The following is a 19776-nucleotide window of genomic DNA, read 5'->3' on the forward strand; positions in this document are numbered from 1 at the left end:
TAATCTTTAAATGTGTTTGTTTCTCTTGCTGCTGTTTAGCCTTTTTTAAAAGGTACAATTGTTTAATTTGCTGTCACTGATTTTAGTGTAAGCAATTGAAGCTGGAATTTTAGTTGTAAATTGTTGTAGTTGTAAGTCAAGGACCATGGGACCAAATTTGATTTTATGATAGTTTTTACAATGGTCATCAAGTGACTCACTGCAGTCATTAATGTGATGGGGGGGGAATGCTTTTTTAAGTTCACTGTAACTTCAACTGGTCATAAGTCAAGGACTACCTGTAGAGAGAAATAATTCCTTCAAAATTACAGGTAAAGGTAGATCTTGACTTATTCAAAGATTCTTGAAAGTTATGATAGAGCTGAAATTCTGGTTATGATTAGTTCTTGGAGTTACACATCCCCATGGTCATTGTAATCTGGGCACTTGGCAACTGGCTCACACATCAGATTGGTTGCACACCCCACAGTCATGTGATTGCCATTTGCCACCTTCCCTGCTGGCTTGCCTATAAAGTCAAGGGGATGCCCAAAAGAAAGGTTGCAAGTTATTGAGGTAAGTTTCCGTCAACTGTACAGTCTCCCCCGGTTCATGCCACACTGGCCTCAGGCACCCTGTGCACCCTTGAGTCTCACACCTCTCTTGTGCACCATCCTTGGCCTTGGCTGTATCACCCCTACACTTCGTACCCAAGCCTTGCCACTCTCACATATCCCTCATACCTTTCCCAATTCACCATTGTCCACCCTAATGGACCCTTGACAGATAATCTTCATGCACTTCTTCATGTCTTCTCTCAAACAATAGTAGCTATTTACCTGCCTGCCAGCCTGCTTACAAGCCACATGAAATTTGCAACCTCCTGCTAGCTTCCCCACTGAGTAGACTAGGAAGCTGGCAGAAAGTTGCCAACTTTCTTATCCAACTTATGATTGAATTTAGTTAATAACAAAAACCAATCACATTGATTTGTGATGGAAGTTCCAATCCCAACTATTACTCTTAGTCTTCAAGTTATGAACATTTATTTAGCAACCATTTGAAGTTATGGTAGTACTAAACAAATGGAAACGCGCTTGTCTTTTTGGCTGATCCTGCTGCCCTGCCCTTGCTAGCCCTGCCACCCTCCACTCACTGACCCAATTGGCTTTGCTGACCCCAGTTAAGCTTCACAGTCATCTTTCGGTGACTGCTGCTATGGCGTACCCAGACTAGCCCTTTGCTAGCCAACAGCAGGGCCTTCTTCCTGAAACATATTTGTCCCTTGTCTTTTTGAAAGCCTTCTGCCTCAGCCACAGCAGGAAGAAAAGAGTGAAAGGCTCTTTTCACCACAGGGTGGTGAGGATGACAGGGCCAACGAGCACAAGGCAGCTATGCTGACAGAAACCATATAGCTTAGCAACAGAAATTCCAGTCCTGCTTTGTTGTGGTGATGAAGAAAAGACACACAGGCAGGAAGAAGGTTATGAAGGCACTCTCAATATCTTGTGAGAGCTCTCCTTTTATTGTCATAAAAACAGTTTACGTGACAGAAACTGGCAGAAGCTAATTGATCAAAGTTCACTTATGCTGATTGGATTAGCTAGACAAAAATCCAAGCTATGTTTGAGTAAGTTAATAGACAACCAGATGTTGTTGCGAGCGATGGAATGTGCCTATGTGCCAGATGTTGTCTCATCTTTGTTAAGGAAGGATCAGGTTAATGATAATTGTGCTGAGTTGCATTACTCAGGCTTTACACTAATTAAGGAAGGATTATTGTGTTGATATTTGCATTCTCAACGTGGTTTGCCAGCCATTGAGAAAGGCAATCATCTCCACATGTCCTCCTTTTTTATTTTATTCTTTATTTTTTAATAATTTGTATGCATACATAATTTCAGATCTGGAGGGCCCGAATTCTTGGACGAAACACCATCAACAAACTAGGCAAACATTACACGCAGCAGCAGCAGCAAATTAAAGCAATGATAACTAAAATAATAATGAGCACTATTTGTCGCACCCATCCAAAATCTGGGAGCCAAGACCATAACCACTCCCATGGGGATTGCGGGATATTGGAACCAATTGGATTATCCACAATCATGTTTTCCATGTGTTCAATGGTGGCTGAAATATTTGCTTTATAATCAGTAATATGTATACAACAATGTGAATGGATTAAAGCACATACACCACCCTTGGCTGCTAAAATAACATCTAAAACATAACGATTTTGGAAAACTACCTCTCTAATTTGTGACATTTCTTTATTTATCAATGTTAAGGATTTGATGGTAGCATTAAATAAAGCAGTAGTCTAATTTGCTAAAATATGTAAATCTCTATAATTCATCATAACTCCTAAAGGAGGAATAATACCCCCTGCTAGCATGGTATCAGTATCTGACCATTGATCTTATCAAATTACATAAAGAGAGACTTCCAGTGGCCACACTTGTCGGACACCCTCCACTCACAACCACTGGACACCCATTTAATTGGTATGTGCATGTATAAGAGGTAAAGTTATGAAGATGTTCCATTTTAGTGACATTCAGAAAGGAATTAGGTCTCTCAATAGTGGTGTTAAGAACAAATGTCGTGTTACAATAGGGATACTTTCCAACAACAGATGCCTTCCTAGATGAATTCCCAACAATATGCCGCTACTTCTTGAATCCTGCTACCAATAGTTAAAATAGAATAATCAACATTGTCTTTTTGTAGCATTCCAAGGATGTTGTTTCCATCCGGTTTCATTGAAAGGAATAGCATGTATTAAAGGTCCTCCTTTCGCTTGTGGGGGAACGTGCATGCAGATCCATCAATCTGTCCTGTTTAATAATCAAGAGATATTTTGCACATCCCATATATAACAATTTTGTTCCCAAAGTCCTTGCTCTGGAATTCCATCTTGGAAAGTCACTGTAGCCTTTCCAGGAGGAAAGATACACATAAAAAGAATACACATAATGATAGTTATAGAATTAGCATTTAAACAAGCAAATGCTGCTACTAAAAAGTTCTCTGGTGTCTGTGGCATGTCCTTATCCTGTAACAATTTTGTAGACTGTGCAGAGAGAGCCTTAATTTGTCCCTAGGTCACTTGATGTCTGTGACAAAGTGTTCGGTCCCGATCCTGCTGAGGGTTCTGCAGGCTGAGTGAGAAGTCCAGGATCAGGTTTTCAGTCCTTGGTGCCACGCCATCCTTCCACGGTTTCACACACCAAGCAGGGATCCGCACCAGACCTGTAGGAGCAAGCACAGCAGCATATCCTTGTCCCCATGTCAATAGAGGAACGGCTCCATGCCATTCGGGATTAGGCAATAATCTATACATGACCTGTGGCTGGGGATGACTCATTCTACTTCCAAAATGATTATCTACTGCAGTTGATAAATTTTTTATGATATTAAGATGATTCAAAATAAACAGAACTTTATTCAACCATTCCTGTTTACCAGGGTGGAAGACCTATGGGGATCCCTCCTGTTTGTTTATATTTATCCAAAGCGATTTTAATGTAAAATTTGCCCGCTCCACTATGGCCTGTCCTGTAGAATTATAAGTATGCCAAAAAGATGTTCAATTTGCCATTTGACACAAAAATCAGCAAAGGAGTGGCTACAATATGCAGGGCCATTGTCTGTTTTTAACGTAGAAGGTAGGCCCATGACAGCAAATGTTCAAATACAATGATTAACAACATGTTTAGTGGCTTCCCCTTTCTGAGGAGTAGCCCAAATAAAATAAGAAAAGGTATAAATGGTTACATGAAGATAAATGAAGTACTTTGGGTCCATGCTCTGAAATATATTTGGATCCAACTTTTGTGTCAGTTCTCTGCTTTTAGTAAAATGTGAGTTAAGTTCAGATTCCATTCAGATGGAAGCAAATCCTCATGAAGTAGGTTAAACAGTACAAATGCAAACAATATCTTTCAAAATCATTGCTTTTTATATAGGTTTACTTTAACATCTTAAACCTCAAAACTTTCTCAGAAATAACAAAATCAAAATTATATTCAGAGCAGAAAAGAAAATATAAGAAAACCAAAACAATGAAAGGCAAAGCAACATGAGCAGTTCACCCATTAGCCCCTCCTTTCTCAGACAGAAGGGTAAAAAGAGAAAGAAAATTGTTAAAGGGAGCAGAAAAGCCGCACTTCCCCTCCCTTTCCTGTTATTCGCTCTTTAAAGAAAAATAAATCCTTGAGTTAACAACCAGCTTAAAGTGGAGACTAGCTCAGGGTTTAATGATTCATTGACAAAGGGGTATGGTAGGAAGCTGCAGGCAGCTATTCTGTCTTTTGAAACATGTTTCTTTTCACATCCAGAGAAATATTCTGCCTTTTCAATATTTCCTAGGATAGTTCATTTTCTACCATGAAGGTCTAGCAACCAGAGCACAATTTCTGGAAAGAAATTTACAGTATCCAATTTTCCATGCCAATTAATATCAAATATCTCTTCTGTGAGCTTCCAGACAGGTTTCAAGCAAGCAGAAATCCCAAAATTCTTCACAGCCATGATTTCCCTTTAAATTACAGGCTGCCCATTTCGAAGGGATGGTTCTTGAACCTGCTCTAGCTCTTATTTTAGTGAGGCCAAATTGAATTTAGCTAATGTGCAATCCAGGCTTAGTTTTTTCTTTTTAAATTACACACAGTGAGGCCGGGACTCCAACTCATGAGACCACCAGTGCAACATAATTCTGAATGGGGTCTCTCTCTCTCTCTCTCTCTCTCAACAAAATAATTTTCTCCGTTTCTTTAAGCAAAAGGGAATCACAGTACATTCACACCAACTTTTACCATCAACATGCTCACATTGGCACTGCAATCAGACTGCTTGTGTAAATTAATTTCACACACAAAAATCCCATTTCATTCTTTCTTCATGCAAAGCAGTTATTACAATTATTTCAGGGTGCTGTACATAAGCCAATGAGCTCCATTTTATATTATTAAGGGATATCAACTTCCCTTCAAGTCTGGAAATGATTACACACACATATACATGCACACATACCATGGAACAACACTTTCAGGCCTGGGGGAGGTTCTGTCCCTTTAAATCTTCAAATTTCTTTCCTTGGAAAACATGTGGCTCATTCTCCAAGCAGTGGGGAAACTCAGAGAGCAGCTTAAATCCTAACTATGCTCCCGTTCCCCACAGCTTCAAGCCCAAGATGAGAAGCTTATTTATTCTGATAGCTGGTTAAACATATCACAATCAATTCAATGCCATTCAATTATTAATAATGAAGGCTTATGCTTGCTTCATTGTTGTATTTCCTGAGCTAATACCGCTATAGGTGGTTGGTTGGAATGGTAATCATTATCAAAGGAATATTTTCCTGGCATTTTTCCACCCAGACCAATTTCAATGTTTCATTCATTTTTGTGAAGACCGCTTTTTAAGTTTGGGTAAGTGTTATCAATTCAAATGAATCTTTTTTATTTTTTAATGCATCAAATAAAGGACTAAGCATGCTAGTAGGAAGGCCTACATACATATGGTCGCAACCAATTAATTGAACCCAAAAGTTGCTGTAATCGAACGTAGGAGACTTTATCCCCTATCTTCGATTGTGGAATTTGTGGGTGTGAATATGTCTGTAATAACTTGTGACCTAAATAAATAAATGATTCTTGTAGCAATCCAGCAACTAAAATATCATCCATATAATAATATACCAAAGCCAATGGATAACGCTTACAAAAATCTGAATCAAAAAAGAGTAAGTAAATGTATAAATCAACCAACGAAATAACTTTGGAGATTTTGATTTTAGCTTCGACCCTTGATGGAATTTGGAAGTAGCATTCTCCTTTGCTAATCTCATCAACAACTTCATCTGAGCCTCAGAATTATCTATTTGTTGTTTTAAAGCATCCTGCAATCTGTTAACAAAACCAAGATACGATTCAGTAACCTTTTGCCTGATATTACAGAAATACTGAGGCTTGCCATTAACCAGCACTGACTCTTCCTGAAGAGGAGTAGGGGGGAGGAAAGCAGCAGGCACAAAGAAAACAGACTTTTCCTGACTAGCAGTACAATCAAACTTTTCCTGCAAAGCGAGGCAAAGAAGGATAGAATAAAAGTAATCCTTTAAACCAATTACTTCATGATCTTGTGGAATCAATTTAGGTGGACAAACAAAAAACGTACCTTCTTTCTTCCCCTCCTCTTTTCCTAATTGTTCCTCCATGGGGAACCGTGGAGAAGCAGCAGAATTAACCTCTCTGTGAGGAGCTGAAAGTTCAATTAAAGATGATTTTAGGGGAAGAATTTTTACTTGATCATAATCAGGTGAAGGCTCAGTGGTCAACTGATGTCCTGCCAAAACTTTAGAGCCAAATTTTTCTTTTTTTAAGGCAGCTGCGATCGGTAAGGGATTCCACTGATAGTGAGCCTGCCCTTGTGGATTGACTGTGTGACAGGAAAAGCTTGGAGACCCTCTGCCAGTTCTATCCCAGTGAGAGTTCCTTTTTTCTGTTCTTCCTGAAATCCTGCTCTGACTGCACTAACTGACTCTTGTGAAAGAGTGATAGATAAGAGAGCAGTAGGGGAGCTAAGCTCCACTGGCTTTAGCATAGCTTCTGCCGGGAGAGTCAGCTGCATATATGGTGGAGGGGGAGCAGACCCCTCCTCAGGAAGCAAAGAGAGAAATGTTGAGGGTGCCTTGAATCTATGAGTCCTCAAAACCTAAATTGCTTCCTTATATTTTTGCCACAGCAACAAATGTTGTATTGTTGCTCATGGTGGAGAATACAAATCTATGCCAATTTTTATCCAGTCATGTAAATCTAAACTTCCTGTTTCTGGATACCATGGGCACTGACAACCTATTTCATTTACTAACTGCTCTAAATCACTTAAATTAATTCCTGCTGTTCCATTATTTATAAGTACTTTCTGTAGCTCTTGTGCATAAACTTTCTGCTGAGCTGACAGTTCACCCACCCACCCACCCCCATACTCACGAATTTTTGGGAGTGAAGTTCGCTGAGGTGCACCTGGGCTCGTCCGGCTGAATGAGTGCAATGGGTATCACGTCGGGGTCACCAGATGTTGTGGTGATGAAGAAAAGACACACAGGCAGGAAGCAGGTTATGAAGGCACTCTCAACATCTTGTGAGAGCTCTCCTTTTATTGTCATAAAAACAGTGACAGAAACTGGCAGAAGCTAATTGATCAAAATTCACTTATGCTGACTGGATTAGCTAGACAAAAATCCAAGCTATGTTTGAGTAAGTTAACAGACAACCAGATGTTGCAAGTGATGGAATGTGCCTACGTGCCAGATGTTGTCTCATCTTTGTTAAGGAAGGATCAGGTTAATAATTGTGCTGAGTTGCATTATTCAGGCTTTACACTAATTAAGGAAGGATTATTGTGTTGATATTTGCATTCTCAACGTGGTTTGCCAGCCATTGAGAAAGGCAATCATCTCCACACTGCTTGCCATCATAATTCGAGGACTACCTGTAGATATTAAAGATGAAAATTCATAATGAAAGATTCAGCATCAATGTCTTCACAGCTATACACTCCCTTCAAAATCTAAGATGGTTAAATAACTTGCTGTCTCCCCAAAGTTCCACTTGGGAAATTTTCTGCTTCATCACTATATGGCAGCCATCGGATTCATATTTTGCACTAAGCCAACATTTGACTACATTATGTGAAATAAAATGCAATTGATTGGTAAACTACCATAAACTATATAAACCAGGGCACAGAATGCTCAAAGAAGTAGACTTTTTGGCCTGATCAAACAGAGCAATCTTAATCCAGATTCTGAATAGAGTTGGATTCATTCTTTGTTTAACAAATATTAATGGAGAAGCTTGGGATTGGGTGAATTTGTAAATCAAAATGAATGTGCTGTTTATTTCAGGGGAAGTGCTCTGCAGAAGCGATTGCGAGACAGGGAAAAGGAAATGGAAGCAGATGAACGGGATCGAAAGAGAGAAAAGGAAGAATTAGAAGAAATCAGACAACGTCTTCTTGCAGAAGGACATCCAGATCCAGATGCAGAATTACAAAGGGTAAGAAAGTTTTTTGAATTAAGAATACATATTATGATTCCATATATTTGTAGACAATAGTATGTCAGTACACTGCATATATTCTTCATGCTTGTCGGGATGCAGAAAATGCTATGTTGGTTTTTAAAGTACTCTATAGTGCTCCATTCAAGCTGACCCTCCTCCCCATCCTCTCAGCAGAGCAGAGATATTGCCGGGGAAGAGATTTCAAGAGAGTAAGCCATTTGCTCTTGTACCCATCAATAGCAATGTGATTGCACTGGCAGCAGGAAAGGATCAAACAAACGAGAGATTGTCTGTAAAAATGAAATGTTTTGTTCTTCTTCCTCAAGGAAAAAACAATTGCCTTTTGAAAAAGCACCTTTGAGACAACTATGGTTTGGATGACTGAAAATCTCTGTAGACAGTTAACAGGCAAACAAAAGCTGAAAGAGTGAAACTGAGTAGTCTCTTTCCACCCATAACGCATAGTCACAGTCATGTGATCTTCCACTTAGCGACTTCTTAGCAGTAGAGTTGCCAGTCTCAACTAGGATTAAATGAGGGCTACCTGTCTCAACAATTCTGAGATCTTTCTGAACCTATTCTCTGTATATTTCTGCCAAGTCTGCATCCCTTTCCTGGTGTGGTTGGTGTGTGTGTGTGTGTGTGTGTGCACACGCGTGCGCCTTATCCTTCTCATTTAATTGTTGTAAGCTACTATTTTGCAATATTGTGTAATATAGTAATAGTAATATTACAGTACCTCTCTCTGAGGGATATGTGGTTTAGAAATAGGAAATATAAATAAAGAAAAACAAAACATTGCAATAATGTAACATTGAGATTTCTTACCATAACTTGATTAGCTTGATTTCTGTTTCATTTCATACATTGAGGCGCTACAACATTTCCAATCCTTGATTTTATTTCTAGATTTGCCCTTCAGTTTCCAGTAATTAATTTGACATTCTTTTTTGGTGGAGAAGTTGCCTTAGCAAAGGACTTGCAAGTGTGGTCCATGTCCTCTGCATCTGTGGTGGGAAGGAGCATATACTTGAATCACTGCTATACTGATTACCTGTCTTGGCTTGAGATAATTTTCTTTGAAGGGTGGCACTGACTTTCACCCTCTTGTTAATGATGATGATGATGGCGACTGAGAAGATAGAGAAATCATGGTGCTGATGTTAACAGATTTGCTTCTTCTTTTCCATTATAACTGGTAAATGAAAAGGCCTTTTCCACAGTCTTCCTGTTGCTTTTTTTAAATCATTCTCTTGCGTTTACCTTCTATAGATGGAACAAGAAGCTGAAAGACGTCGGCAGCCACAAACCAAACAGGAACCAGAATCTGAGGAGGAGGAGGAGGAAAAGCAAGAAAAGGAGGAGAAGCGGGAAGAACCTGAAGAAGAGGAGGAGGAGCCAGAACAAAAACCCTGCCTTAAGCCAACACTGCGACCCATCAGTTCAGCTCCATCTGTTTCATCAGCAAGTGGCAATGCAACTCCCAATACTCCTGGGGACGAATCTCCCTGTGGCATCATCATCCCACATGAAAACTCTCCTGATCAGCAGCAGCCAGAAGAATACCGGGCAAAAATAGCACTGAGTCTCAAATTGGGTAAGTTTTTTGGTTTTGCAGCTTGGCATCTTCCTAAAACTGGGAAGAAAACGGAAAAATATAAAGCTTCACTTAAGTGTTGTGGTAACTGGCTTCTTCACGAATTCTGCTTCTCTCCTTTGTAGAAAAAAAAATATCCATGTCCTTTTGTTTTTAATTATGCCATCTTTACCTTGATTCTGACAAAATCTTGAGTGGAATTTGTATTATGTGAGAGATAAATATTTTCCTTTATGTTACTATAGGTGCCTGCAACAGTCCCAACCAGCCTAATGCTGTGAAAAGAAAAAAACTCACCGTTGACAGTGTCTTCAATAAATTTGAAGATGAAGACAGTGATGACATGCCCCGAAAAAGGAAACTGGTGCCTCTAGATTATGGCGATGAAGACAAAGGTTCCTCCAAAGGCAGCGTAAACACTGAAGAGAAGCGCAAACACATTAAGAGTTTGATTGAGAAAATTCCTACAGCCAAACCAGAGCTATTTGCTTATCCTCTTGACTGGTCTATTGTGGATTCAGTGAGTATTTTGACCAACATCCCCCTCCCCATGAATATAATATTCAAAGAACTCATTACAACAGTTTATCTTCTCTCATGTGGGCCAGTATCCCTCAAACATCTGATGTCACCAAAGGAAAGCCATACTCTGTTTCCTGAGTACAGGGTATAAAATGAGGGGTCCTCTCTGAGCTTATCTGTTTTCTTGCAGACGTTTCATTACCCAAACTAGGTAATATCTTCAGTGCACATGATGTTACCTAGAAATGATATGAATCATAGTAAATATAATCTTAACGAATCTTGATCCGTTACACCAAGATGCAGTAAATCAGGGTTCCATAATATACAAACAGGGAAGCACAGTCAACAGTTGGATACCCCCTGATGACTTGATATTTGTGTGGATCTGTAAAATACATCTTTTTTTTTCTATGTGAGTCACTGACTCATTTTTAGTGGCATATAATACATTTAATAAATAAAATTTAAAAGTAGAACAGTATAAAAAAGAGAAAAATACTAAGTGGCCTGAAGATAGACATAAACAAACAAAAAAATCCATCCATCCAACAGGGCCTCCATCCTCAATCTTTCTCAAGCCTGGGAGAATGATTAGGTTTTAAGTAGTTTCCTGGATATTGCCAGAGTAAGAGTCATTCAGATCTCTGAGGGACCATTTCAGAGGGCAGACACCTTTGAGAGGGGAGGGGATACATTTTAATTTAAAGTTTAAAGTTGCATTCCTGTTTGAACATCTTATTCCATTTAAAAGTCTACAAGTGTATGTATGACTCTCAAAAAAGGATAAATTAATTTGTAGTGGTACAGAAAAATATATTTTTAAAACTTCTGTGTTTATTCCAGACATTAATGGAAAGGCGAATTAGACCATGGATCAACAAGAAAATAATAGAATATATTGGTGAAGAAGAAGCTACATTAGTTGATTTTGTTTGCTCAAAGGTAAGCTTACTTTTCTATACATGTAAAGTTGTTTGTTTCTGTATATGAGCCTTCTGTGTACAGAATGGCTGTTCTCAGTTAATCTGTGCCTGAACTAAAGCATGCCTGTTTTGGGTTGATCAAAATGGAGCTCTGCGGGCAGAAGAGGAAAGAGGGACAAAACCAAGAGCAATTGTGATGGCAGGAGTGGGAAGAGAGGAAAGGACAAGACTGGTACTGAGCACAGCCTCCCTTTAGCAGCTTCCAGGATAGTCTGTTTGGCCAGCTTACCTAGCACAGGGCGTGTTTCAGAATGTATTTTCCAATGTTGGCTGCACTATACATCTGAAAGCTGACATTTGAATGTAATCTCCAAATATTTATCAGTAATAATACTTAAAATAATGCAAATACCATAACAAATGGTAAAAAATAGCTTAACAAACAAACAAATTATCCAGAAGAGTTGTGAGTGTCCTTTTACTGAAGGAGGTCAGATAGATGCTGGACAGTCTATTGTGGATACTTTAATTTGGATTCCTGCATTGAGTGAAGGATGGACTCTTGTGATCTGAAAACCTATGTTTGCATTTACTGTTTGCAAAAAATTGGATCTTGGTAGCAATTGAAAAGTTCACTGCAAAAAAATAAGAAGAGTTCTGTAAATACAAGAAAGTATATCTTCTGCAGTGCACAAAAGATATTAGTATTCAAACATGTAAATGCTCAGCCTAGTTGTTTTAGGTATGGTAATGCATATTTAAAATTAACTGGTATTTGTATCAAATGCCACTGAGGCCACTAAGGTTCACGAGTACTAATAATAAATAGCTTAGCAAGAATTTAAATTATGGATCCATTGAGCCTGTTTGTTCCAATGTAGGAAGTAAAAGTCAAGAATATCTTGGGTCCATCATGGTGGTTTACCTTTATTGAGAATTGCTGTGCACTAAAAAATATTCTAAGAAGCTTTTTGTAGCAGTAGTTGTTAACTTGGAGCCTTATAGGTGTATTTAAGGTCAAATCTGAAAGTATGACTAGAGTGACTGGAGATGACGAGAGTTGTCATCCAATATATTTGGAAGGCATCAGATTGTGAGTGGCTGTTCTAGAGTAGGATTTCAGCTTGGTGTGTAAACCAAGTCTGCTGAGTTTTATTGTTTTGAAGTAAATGGAGAGTATATTCTGGAGTATGGCCAAAGGCTCTGGCAAGATCAGATTGGTGGTCCAGTGTTCTATGCTGCAGTAGCAACTTCTCAAAAGAGATGTGTGTGTATTGCACACTAATTTTACTCTATTCATCATGTTTGGATTTTGTTTACCTGAAAGCTGAAACACCACAAATGGTTCAGCAGAACATGTTCTGATTAGAAACAAAGCAGTATCTCTATTTTGTACACATCTCTGGTATGAACAGTGGTGTTTAAAAGTTCGTGAATCCATTTGAATTTTCAGTATTTCTAAAGAATGTAATCTAAACTGTGACCTGTTGTTCACATAAGTCTTAAAGGAGAACCCAATTAAATAAATGAGTAAAAAATGCAATATGTTCATTTATTTATTGAAGAAAATAATCCAAAGCTACATATTTATGTGTGGCAAAATTATGTGAATCTTTGGTTTCAGTAATTGGTGTGGCTTTTAGTTGCAATAACAGCAACTAAATAGTTTTGATAACCATTAATCTATCCTGTACTTCAATTTGAGGGAATTTTAGCTTATTTCTATTTACAGAACAGCTTCAATCCAAGGATATTGGTCAGCTTTTTTCCATGAACTGGCCATTTCAGATCTATCCACACAATTTATATAGGTTTACGGTCAGGCCTTTGACTTGGCCATTCAAAACCATTAACTGTCTTCTGAACACTTTTCATTGAAGCCAAATAGTTGTATTTTTATTTCATCCATCCATGGAACATTCTTCTAATAGCTTTCTGGCTTATCCATGTGGTCTTTTACAAACTGTAGACAAGCAGCAATGTTCCTTTAAGGAGTAATGGCTTTCTCCTTGCAATCCTGCCATAAACACTCAAATTCACCAAGGCAAGTGAGGCCTTTAGTTCTTTTGTTGTAATCCTGCAGTTCTTTGAGACCTCCTAAAGTATAACATGTCTTGCTCTTGGCAGGTGTAGCACTCATCCATTTTTACATGATTTGCTTGCAGTGGATTGATGGAATCCAAACGTTTTAGAAATAGTTTCGTAACCTTTTCCAACCTACTGAATGTCAACATATGTTCTTCAGAGATCCTCAGAAATCTCCTTTGCTTAAGCCATGGCACATTTTCACATACCTATGTTGTGAAGATCAGACTTTTGTAGCTAATACTCAGACTTCCCTTTTTCAAATAAGGCAGGACTTCCTATATTTATACTTTTTTATAAATATAATATTAATTATACCTTTTATTGAAATATTTGACTCTTAAGTATCCCTTCAAATGAATTTATCATCCTGATAATCCTAAAAGATTTATATACATTTGCCACGTCCAGATTGATAGCTTTGAATCAATTTCTTCAATAAATAAACCAAATAATGTTCTTGATTTATTCATTTAACCGGATTTTCTAATTTTAGAAGCTGTTTGGATAACTGATCACATTTTAGGTCATATTTATTCAGAAATTTTGAAAATTCAAATGGATTCACAAGCTTTTAAGAACTACCATATAATGGCTGATTTAATGTTTGGGTGCTCCATTTTTCACATCTCTACTATTCTGTGTTATAAAATTTATTGAAAGAAAACTTACTGGGAAAAACCAGTCAGTCACCTTTTGGTCTTTTAATTGGTGGCTGTAGAGCAGAAATCTGTTGATGGACCTGTATAGCACTTTTATATTGATCATGTGTTTTGAGAACTGTGGTATGCTCCTACTGAGATTGCTTATGACGTGTCTACTTTTAACATCTGTCCGATGTACTATAATGCCTTCTTAATAAACATTGAAATGCCTGTTAAAAATTACATTTAATAATTAGCATTTTGTCTGTCATATTCAGTGTGGAGACTTATAAGTGCCATATTTGCTAGAGTGCATCTGGAAAAGACATTTTATTTGAAATCAAAAGTGAGACTTGAAAAAGATTTTAGATAATTTGTTATCTTGAGTTTATCTGTTATACTGATAACATTTCCAAGTCTCCTGTGCTTCCATTTTTCAAACAGTTTAAAATGCTAAGACAATTTCTATGTATCTCTTTCAGGTTATGGCTCATAGTTCACCACAAAGCATCCTGGATGATGTTGCTATGGTGAGTAAAAGCAAGAATTTACCAATGTAAACTTGTAACACTTTATCAGAAAACAAAATTGCTGCTTTTACAAAATGAATATGGAATAATAATTGCAATGATTGTGCTCTAAATTGGAAATTTTCTGTTTCTCCTACAGGTGCTAGATGAAGAAGCAGAAGTTTTTATAGTCAAAATGTGGAGGTTATTAATATATGAAACAGAAGCCAAAAAGATTGGTCTGGTAAAATAAACTTATTTTATGGTTCCATTTCAATTTTTGTTTCACATCACTGAAGAACTTTGAAGTTTCTCTGTGCTCAGAGACATTTGTGAGACCTGTATTTTTTAAATGTAGAAAATGTGAATTTTTTTCATCCTCTGTTTCATTGAGGCCATCTTTGTTCCATTTCTCTGCTTCCTTGATTGTAATTCTCCAAATTCTACATTGGTGGTTTCCACGCACCAGATAAAGTAACAGGTATGATTTATAAACTGCAGTTGCTGTATACAGTCTCTGACCTTCATCTTCTAGACGGCTTCTTGTAAATATTGAAGACACTCATGTTTTAGGAAACATCTCCACTTACTACATATGGAAATAATTGAACTTTATGTAAATGCACCAGTCTTTCCCTCCATTTTTAAAATAGAATAAACTTAAAAATTCCAAAAATGGATGGGGAATCATTTTGCTGGAAGACAATTTTCACCTGCATGGATGTGAACTTGTTCACTTGTTGGGCTTTGTAATATTTTAGATGGCCTGTCCTGTAGAAAAAACAAATGGTGGACTTGCATAAACTCAGGACTTTCATTTTAACTATATCACAAGGTCTCACACTTAGTTTTCTTGTTGTCATTGTTTTAATTAGGACAAATACCACACAGTTATAATTACTTTTAGCCCTTCTAATAGAAACATGACATCTTAATTTTTATTATTAAAACTGGAAATAGGCCAGTTTGGGATATTTGTGGAAAGCAATGGTATAAAGGTGTAATTTGAGCAGAACAATTTACAATGTTAGTTCATAATGTGTTCAAAGATGAAAAAACTGTTTTACCTAAGCCATCAAGTCAGCTGTGACTTCATTCTTTTTTGTATTGTAAAATGTCTGTCAGATTTGTAGAGGGCACCATTTCCTGCCATCTTACTCTATGGGTTTTATACATATGCTGATGTGGTATAAATAACAATGTACTGTAAACTGCATTTTTAAAAATCTCACAAGTAAAAAAGACTGTATGCCATAGGCTTCTTGATTGCAGGACAAACACTTTCCAGGAAGCAACAATTTGTCTTTTAAAAAAACCATTCTTCTGATATCTCTTTACCCTGAAGAAATACAGATCACTTACTCAGAAGGTATAACTGTGATCCCATGTTACTGAATTCTTGCTTCTGAAAACTTGTTCTTAATGGGATCCTATAAAAGTTTCATGTAAATATTTCCAATATTAAAAATGTATATATTTGATCTGGATTTTGATTACTCAGGTTTTAAGATAATATTGATACTTCTATTTCAGTTATGGGAGGAAGGGAATATAAGTGATTAGTTGATGTGCTCATATTGCAGTATAGACTAATCTCAGATTTTGCCCATTTGTCAAACTCCAACATTGTATTGGATCGTGACTAAGCTACAAACTGATCCTACTAAGATTAGTTGTAATATTTTAAAAATCTATAATAAACTACTGGACACAGTCATGAGAGCACTCCAAAAGTAGTGATATCTGGAAAGGTGTTTTTTTTTTTACCTTTTCTCACTAGCTTATCCCTCTGTTATTTCATGGAGTTTTCTTATCTAAGATAACTGGCCCTGACCCCTAGTTAGCTGCTAAACTCAAATTCAGACGTGTACTTATATACTGGTATTCGAGAAGGTTTGTGAATTCTTTAGAATTAATCTTTAGAACACATTTTTGCAGTATCACATGCAATCTGATCAAAGTTTCATCTAAATCTGTAATAAACTTTGGATAAATAGTGGGTCTTTATTGAATCAACATCTTTGTTGGGAAAAATCTTTATGAGGCCTTAGGACAGGGCTGTCAAACTTGTAGGCCAGATACATCATGTGCTGGCCATGCCCGGTTTAGCAAAGGGGGAAATGTCCCACTGTCACATGACGCCCCTGCCTCAGGATATGAGCTTTCTTAAGATTGTGTTGAGTGAAATATTGGAATCAATTAGATGGCAGGATAGTTCAGGTTGGGGGCGGGTGTTTGTCCTCCAGAGTTTGTTTGTGGTATCTTGCCACCATCAGTGTCTTCTGTTCACAACACAACCTTTATGGAAGTGGATCATGCCCAAATGAGAATTTTCTGGATCTCAGAAAAAGTTGAGGTCTGGAAAGAGTTGTAGAATGGTTGCCAAATGTTTTGGCCTCCAGCGATCCACAGTAAATCAGTGTTACAGTGGAGAAGATGAAATGCCCTTGTTAGTCTTCCCAATACTGAAAGTCATAATTTTGACACAGGCCATTCTTGCATTATTTGACACCAATGTTCATGATCCCACCAGAAGGAAAATACTGCACAACAGGATAATTCATGCTTCAGAGAATAAGGAAAGAAACATGATTTTTGAAAAGTGCATTTCCATCCATGTGAAGCTATCAGAAGGATGTTTTGTAGACAACAAAACAACAGTGGACATTATTTGGCCTTGACAAGAAATGTTTTCATTTAAAAAAAAACCTTTCCAACAGAAGTACTTCATTCTATCTATGAAGCATGATGGGGAGAAAAATGATGTGCTGCTTTGCAGGTCAAGACTAAAGCAACTTGCAATCATTGAAAGAAAAAGGAATTTTGGCTTGTGCAACTGCTACAGGAAGTCAAAGTACCAGTTCATGAATGGAACCCAAAACAAATGTAGGATATGGAACATGATAACAAAATTTAATTCAATTGAAATATGGTACAACAATGAACTATCATTGAATTTAAGCAGATCTATAAACAACTAGATTAAAATGCCTCTAATCTGATGTGCAGAATTGATCTACAAATGTAAGAAACATTTGAAGTGACACAGCTAAATTATTCCATTACTATATCTAAAGTTTTAAAAAAAATCTAACGGACTGAATGTTGGCTCACTGTTTCAATAAAGAGACACTACACTTTCTAAAATAATAGGGTAAAAACAAAGCTCAGACAGTTATAATTCTACAGGATTACAGTTTATTCTAAATGGTTCATCAACATCACTCCTGATAAGATTCAATTTATGACAAATTAAATATATTGTATAAACAAACTTCTGAGGAGGCATTTGCATATAGTGATTAATTGTCTTCATTGTTAGGAAGTTTTTCCTTCATTCCAGGTTGCTTCTCTCCTTGGTTAGTTTCCATCCATTGTTTTTTGTCCTGCCCTCAGGTGCTATGGAAAATAAACATACCCCCTCCTCTTTGTGGCAGCCTCTCAAATACTGGAATACTGCTATCATGTCGTCTCCCCAGGCCTAGCCAAACTCAAATCTGGCAATTGTTTTTCATGTTTTAGTCTCCAGGCCTTTAATCGTCTTAATTGCTCTTTGCACTTTTTCCAGTCTCAACATCTTTTTTGTAATGTGGTGACCAAAACTGGGTACAGTATTGCAGGGTGTGGCCTTACCAAGGCTTTATAAAGTGACAATACTATGATTTTGATTCTGCACCTGTTTATACAGCCAAGGATTGTATTACCTTTTTTGACTGCTGCCAAAAAGTGCTACTGCACAGGGAATACAATTAAAGCTGTAGTTTTGAGACTGTTGAAGATTAAAAGCATATTCCTGGACAGTTATGATGCCAATATATTACATTCAAAACTGGTATTATCTGAAGTGTTTTTGTGGTGACTAAAACTGCAACACTCAGAGTGAATTATGCATAAAACTACTGGCTATCGTGGGATTTTGTAAATAGAAATTTACTCATGGCATGCTTGTTTTTGATTTAATGCAATATGTGAAAATGACGTGTATAAATAATAATTGCAGACTGAGCAGGAATCTGGCCTTTTATAATTTAAACCAAACTGACTGTTTAGGGCAACATGCAAACCCAGCCATTGGCAGCCTGGCAAAGTAATGTCCTAAATTAGATTTAAGTGATTCGTTACTATTTCCTTCATTTCCTCCAAATGATATTATTTGTATAATATTTTAACTATAGCAAAACTTGTCTGAGATGTCATGGTTTCAGAACGGAGCTTATTGCAAAACCTGGATTATGGTAACACTCACAAAACTATTAAGTGTAATTCCTGAGAGGGAGGAGCTGCTGTTACTACAGTCTAAATCCACTGCATGGTTTTACACCCTACATTAAAGCAACCATACAAACTAGCAAATGACGATTCAGATCTAAACCCACCTCGGTTAAGTAGAGCATGTATTCATTTCTTCTCAAATGATGGCACGCTTGATGGCTAGCACTACTTCAGCTGCTAAGCCATCTTAAAATAGTTCGAACCTCAATAAAAGCGTGAAGCAACCGGTCAATGATCACCCTCGAGATATAGCCATAATTTTTTTTAAAAAAATTCTGCACCAAGCTACCGTATGCAAACGTCAAATACAAGGGCATACAGTACACAAAACAAATCGCATAAAGTTTACCCTGGCGTGCATATCCATCCGATACTTTCATTCCCTGGGAAGCCATTGTTTGGCAAAAAAACCCACCAATAACAAAACCCTCACATTTTCTCAACCAAATAGGGTTCAACGACCTCGACTCCGTCAAATAAAAATTAACCTCCGGCTTCCTCGACACGCCTGACGCCTTTCCAACAGCCAAAGCCGATGCAACTCCTCCGACACATGCGCGCTAACTCCTTTTCTTCTTCGGCTGCAGCTGGCTATAAATCCGCCGCCGAAGGTGCGAGGCGGTTCCTTTGACGGACAAGTGCGATTTGCCAAAGAAAACAAGGAGCGGGAGACGGCCCCGCCTACGGGAGTCCAGAGGAGGCGGGGCGAGGCCTGGGCCGGAAGCGTCGGGCGAAAAGGGAGGAGAGGGGTTTTTTTTTGCCGTGGTTCGGCCCGAAAGAAAGACAATTTGGGCGCCGAGTCGGTGAAAGGTAAGCGGCGGCTTTCGCGGGAGGAAGATCGTGTGTCCCTCGGGGCTCTTTCCCTTCGGTCTCTCCCTACCCGCCCCCTTACTACAAAGGAGCAGAATAATAGCTTCGGTCCATCAAAACTTCCTTCCTTCCTTCCAGCGGCCGTGGCCTCCCTTTGCACCCCTTTGTAAATCCGGAGTAGCGATTCCCTTCCCGGGTCTTGATAGGGATCGGAGTGCCTGGAGTTTAACGTCGGAGTTGCTCGAGCTTTGATCGGGCTGTGCCGGGAGGGAAAGCGAAGCTTGGACCGAAATTGCCTCCTTGATCTTAACCGAAATCCTTTTTAACTGCATTAAAAGCGGAAGCCCTTTGGCTGGATCC

General features: G+C 38.1%; 2 protein-coding genes and 1 long non-coding RNA gene across 5 annotated transcripts in view; 2 read left to right on the plus strand and 1 right to left on the minus strand.

Moving 5' to 3' along the window:
- RBM25 (RNA binding motif protein 25) overlaps positions 1 to 15821 on the plus strand; it is a 44162-nt gene extending 28341 nt beyond the window's left edge. For all 3 annotated transcript variants that reach the window (XM_087721887.1, XM_087721901.1, XM_087721893.1), the window contains 6 exons: positions 7895 to 8045; positions 9324 to 9648; positions 9894 to 10168; positions 11017 to 11115; positions 14308 to 14355; positions 14495 to 15821. In XM_087721887.1, the coding sequence (XP_087578013.1) occupies positions 7895 to 8045; positions 9324 to 9648; positions 9894 to 10168; positions 11017 to 11115; positions 14308 to 14355; positions 14495 to 14587 (991 nt within the window). In that variant the 3' untranslated portion in view covers positions 14588 to 15821. The remainder of the gene's footprint in view (positions 1 to 7894; positions 8046 to 9323; positions 9649 to 9893; positions 10169 to 11016; positions 11116 to 14307; positions 14356 to 14494) is intronic.
- LOC148049678 (uncharacterized) lies at positions 1459 to 9329 on the minus strand. The gene is made up of 4 exons (XR_015697554.1): positions 8880 to 9329; positions 6978 to 7479; positions 6163 to 6246; positions 1459 to 3234 (listed from the first exon to the last, which is right to left on the minus strand). It is a non-coding gene; the product is annotated as an uncharacterized LOC148049678 (long non-coding RNA).
- A 3433-nt stretch (positions 15822 to 19254) lies between the features above and the next one.
- PSEN1 (presenilin 1) overlaps positions 19255 to 19776 on the plus strand; it is a 39531-nt gene continuing 39009 nt past the window's right edge. The window contains exon 1 of the mRNA XM_087721914.1: positions 19255 to 19416. The gene's annotated coding sequence lies outside the window, so the exon portion shown is untranslated. The remainder of the gene's footprint in view (positions 19417 to 19776) is intronic.

The sequence above is a fragment of the Thamnophis sirtalis genome, unplaced genomic scaffold (genome assembly GCF_051295495.1).
Source record: "Thamnophis sirtalis isolate CommonGarterSnake01/CBP01778 unplaced genomic scaffold, rThaSir2_p1.2 scaffold_1, whole genome shotgun sequence".
Classification (NCBI taxonomy): Eukaryota; Metazoa; Chordata; class Lepidosauria; order Squamata; family Natricidae; genus Thamnophis; species Thamnophis sirtalis.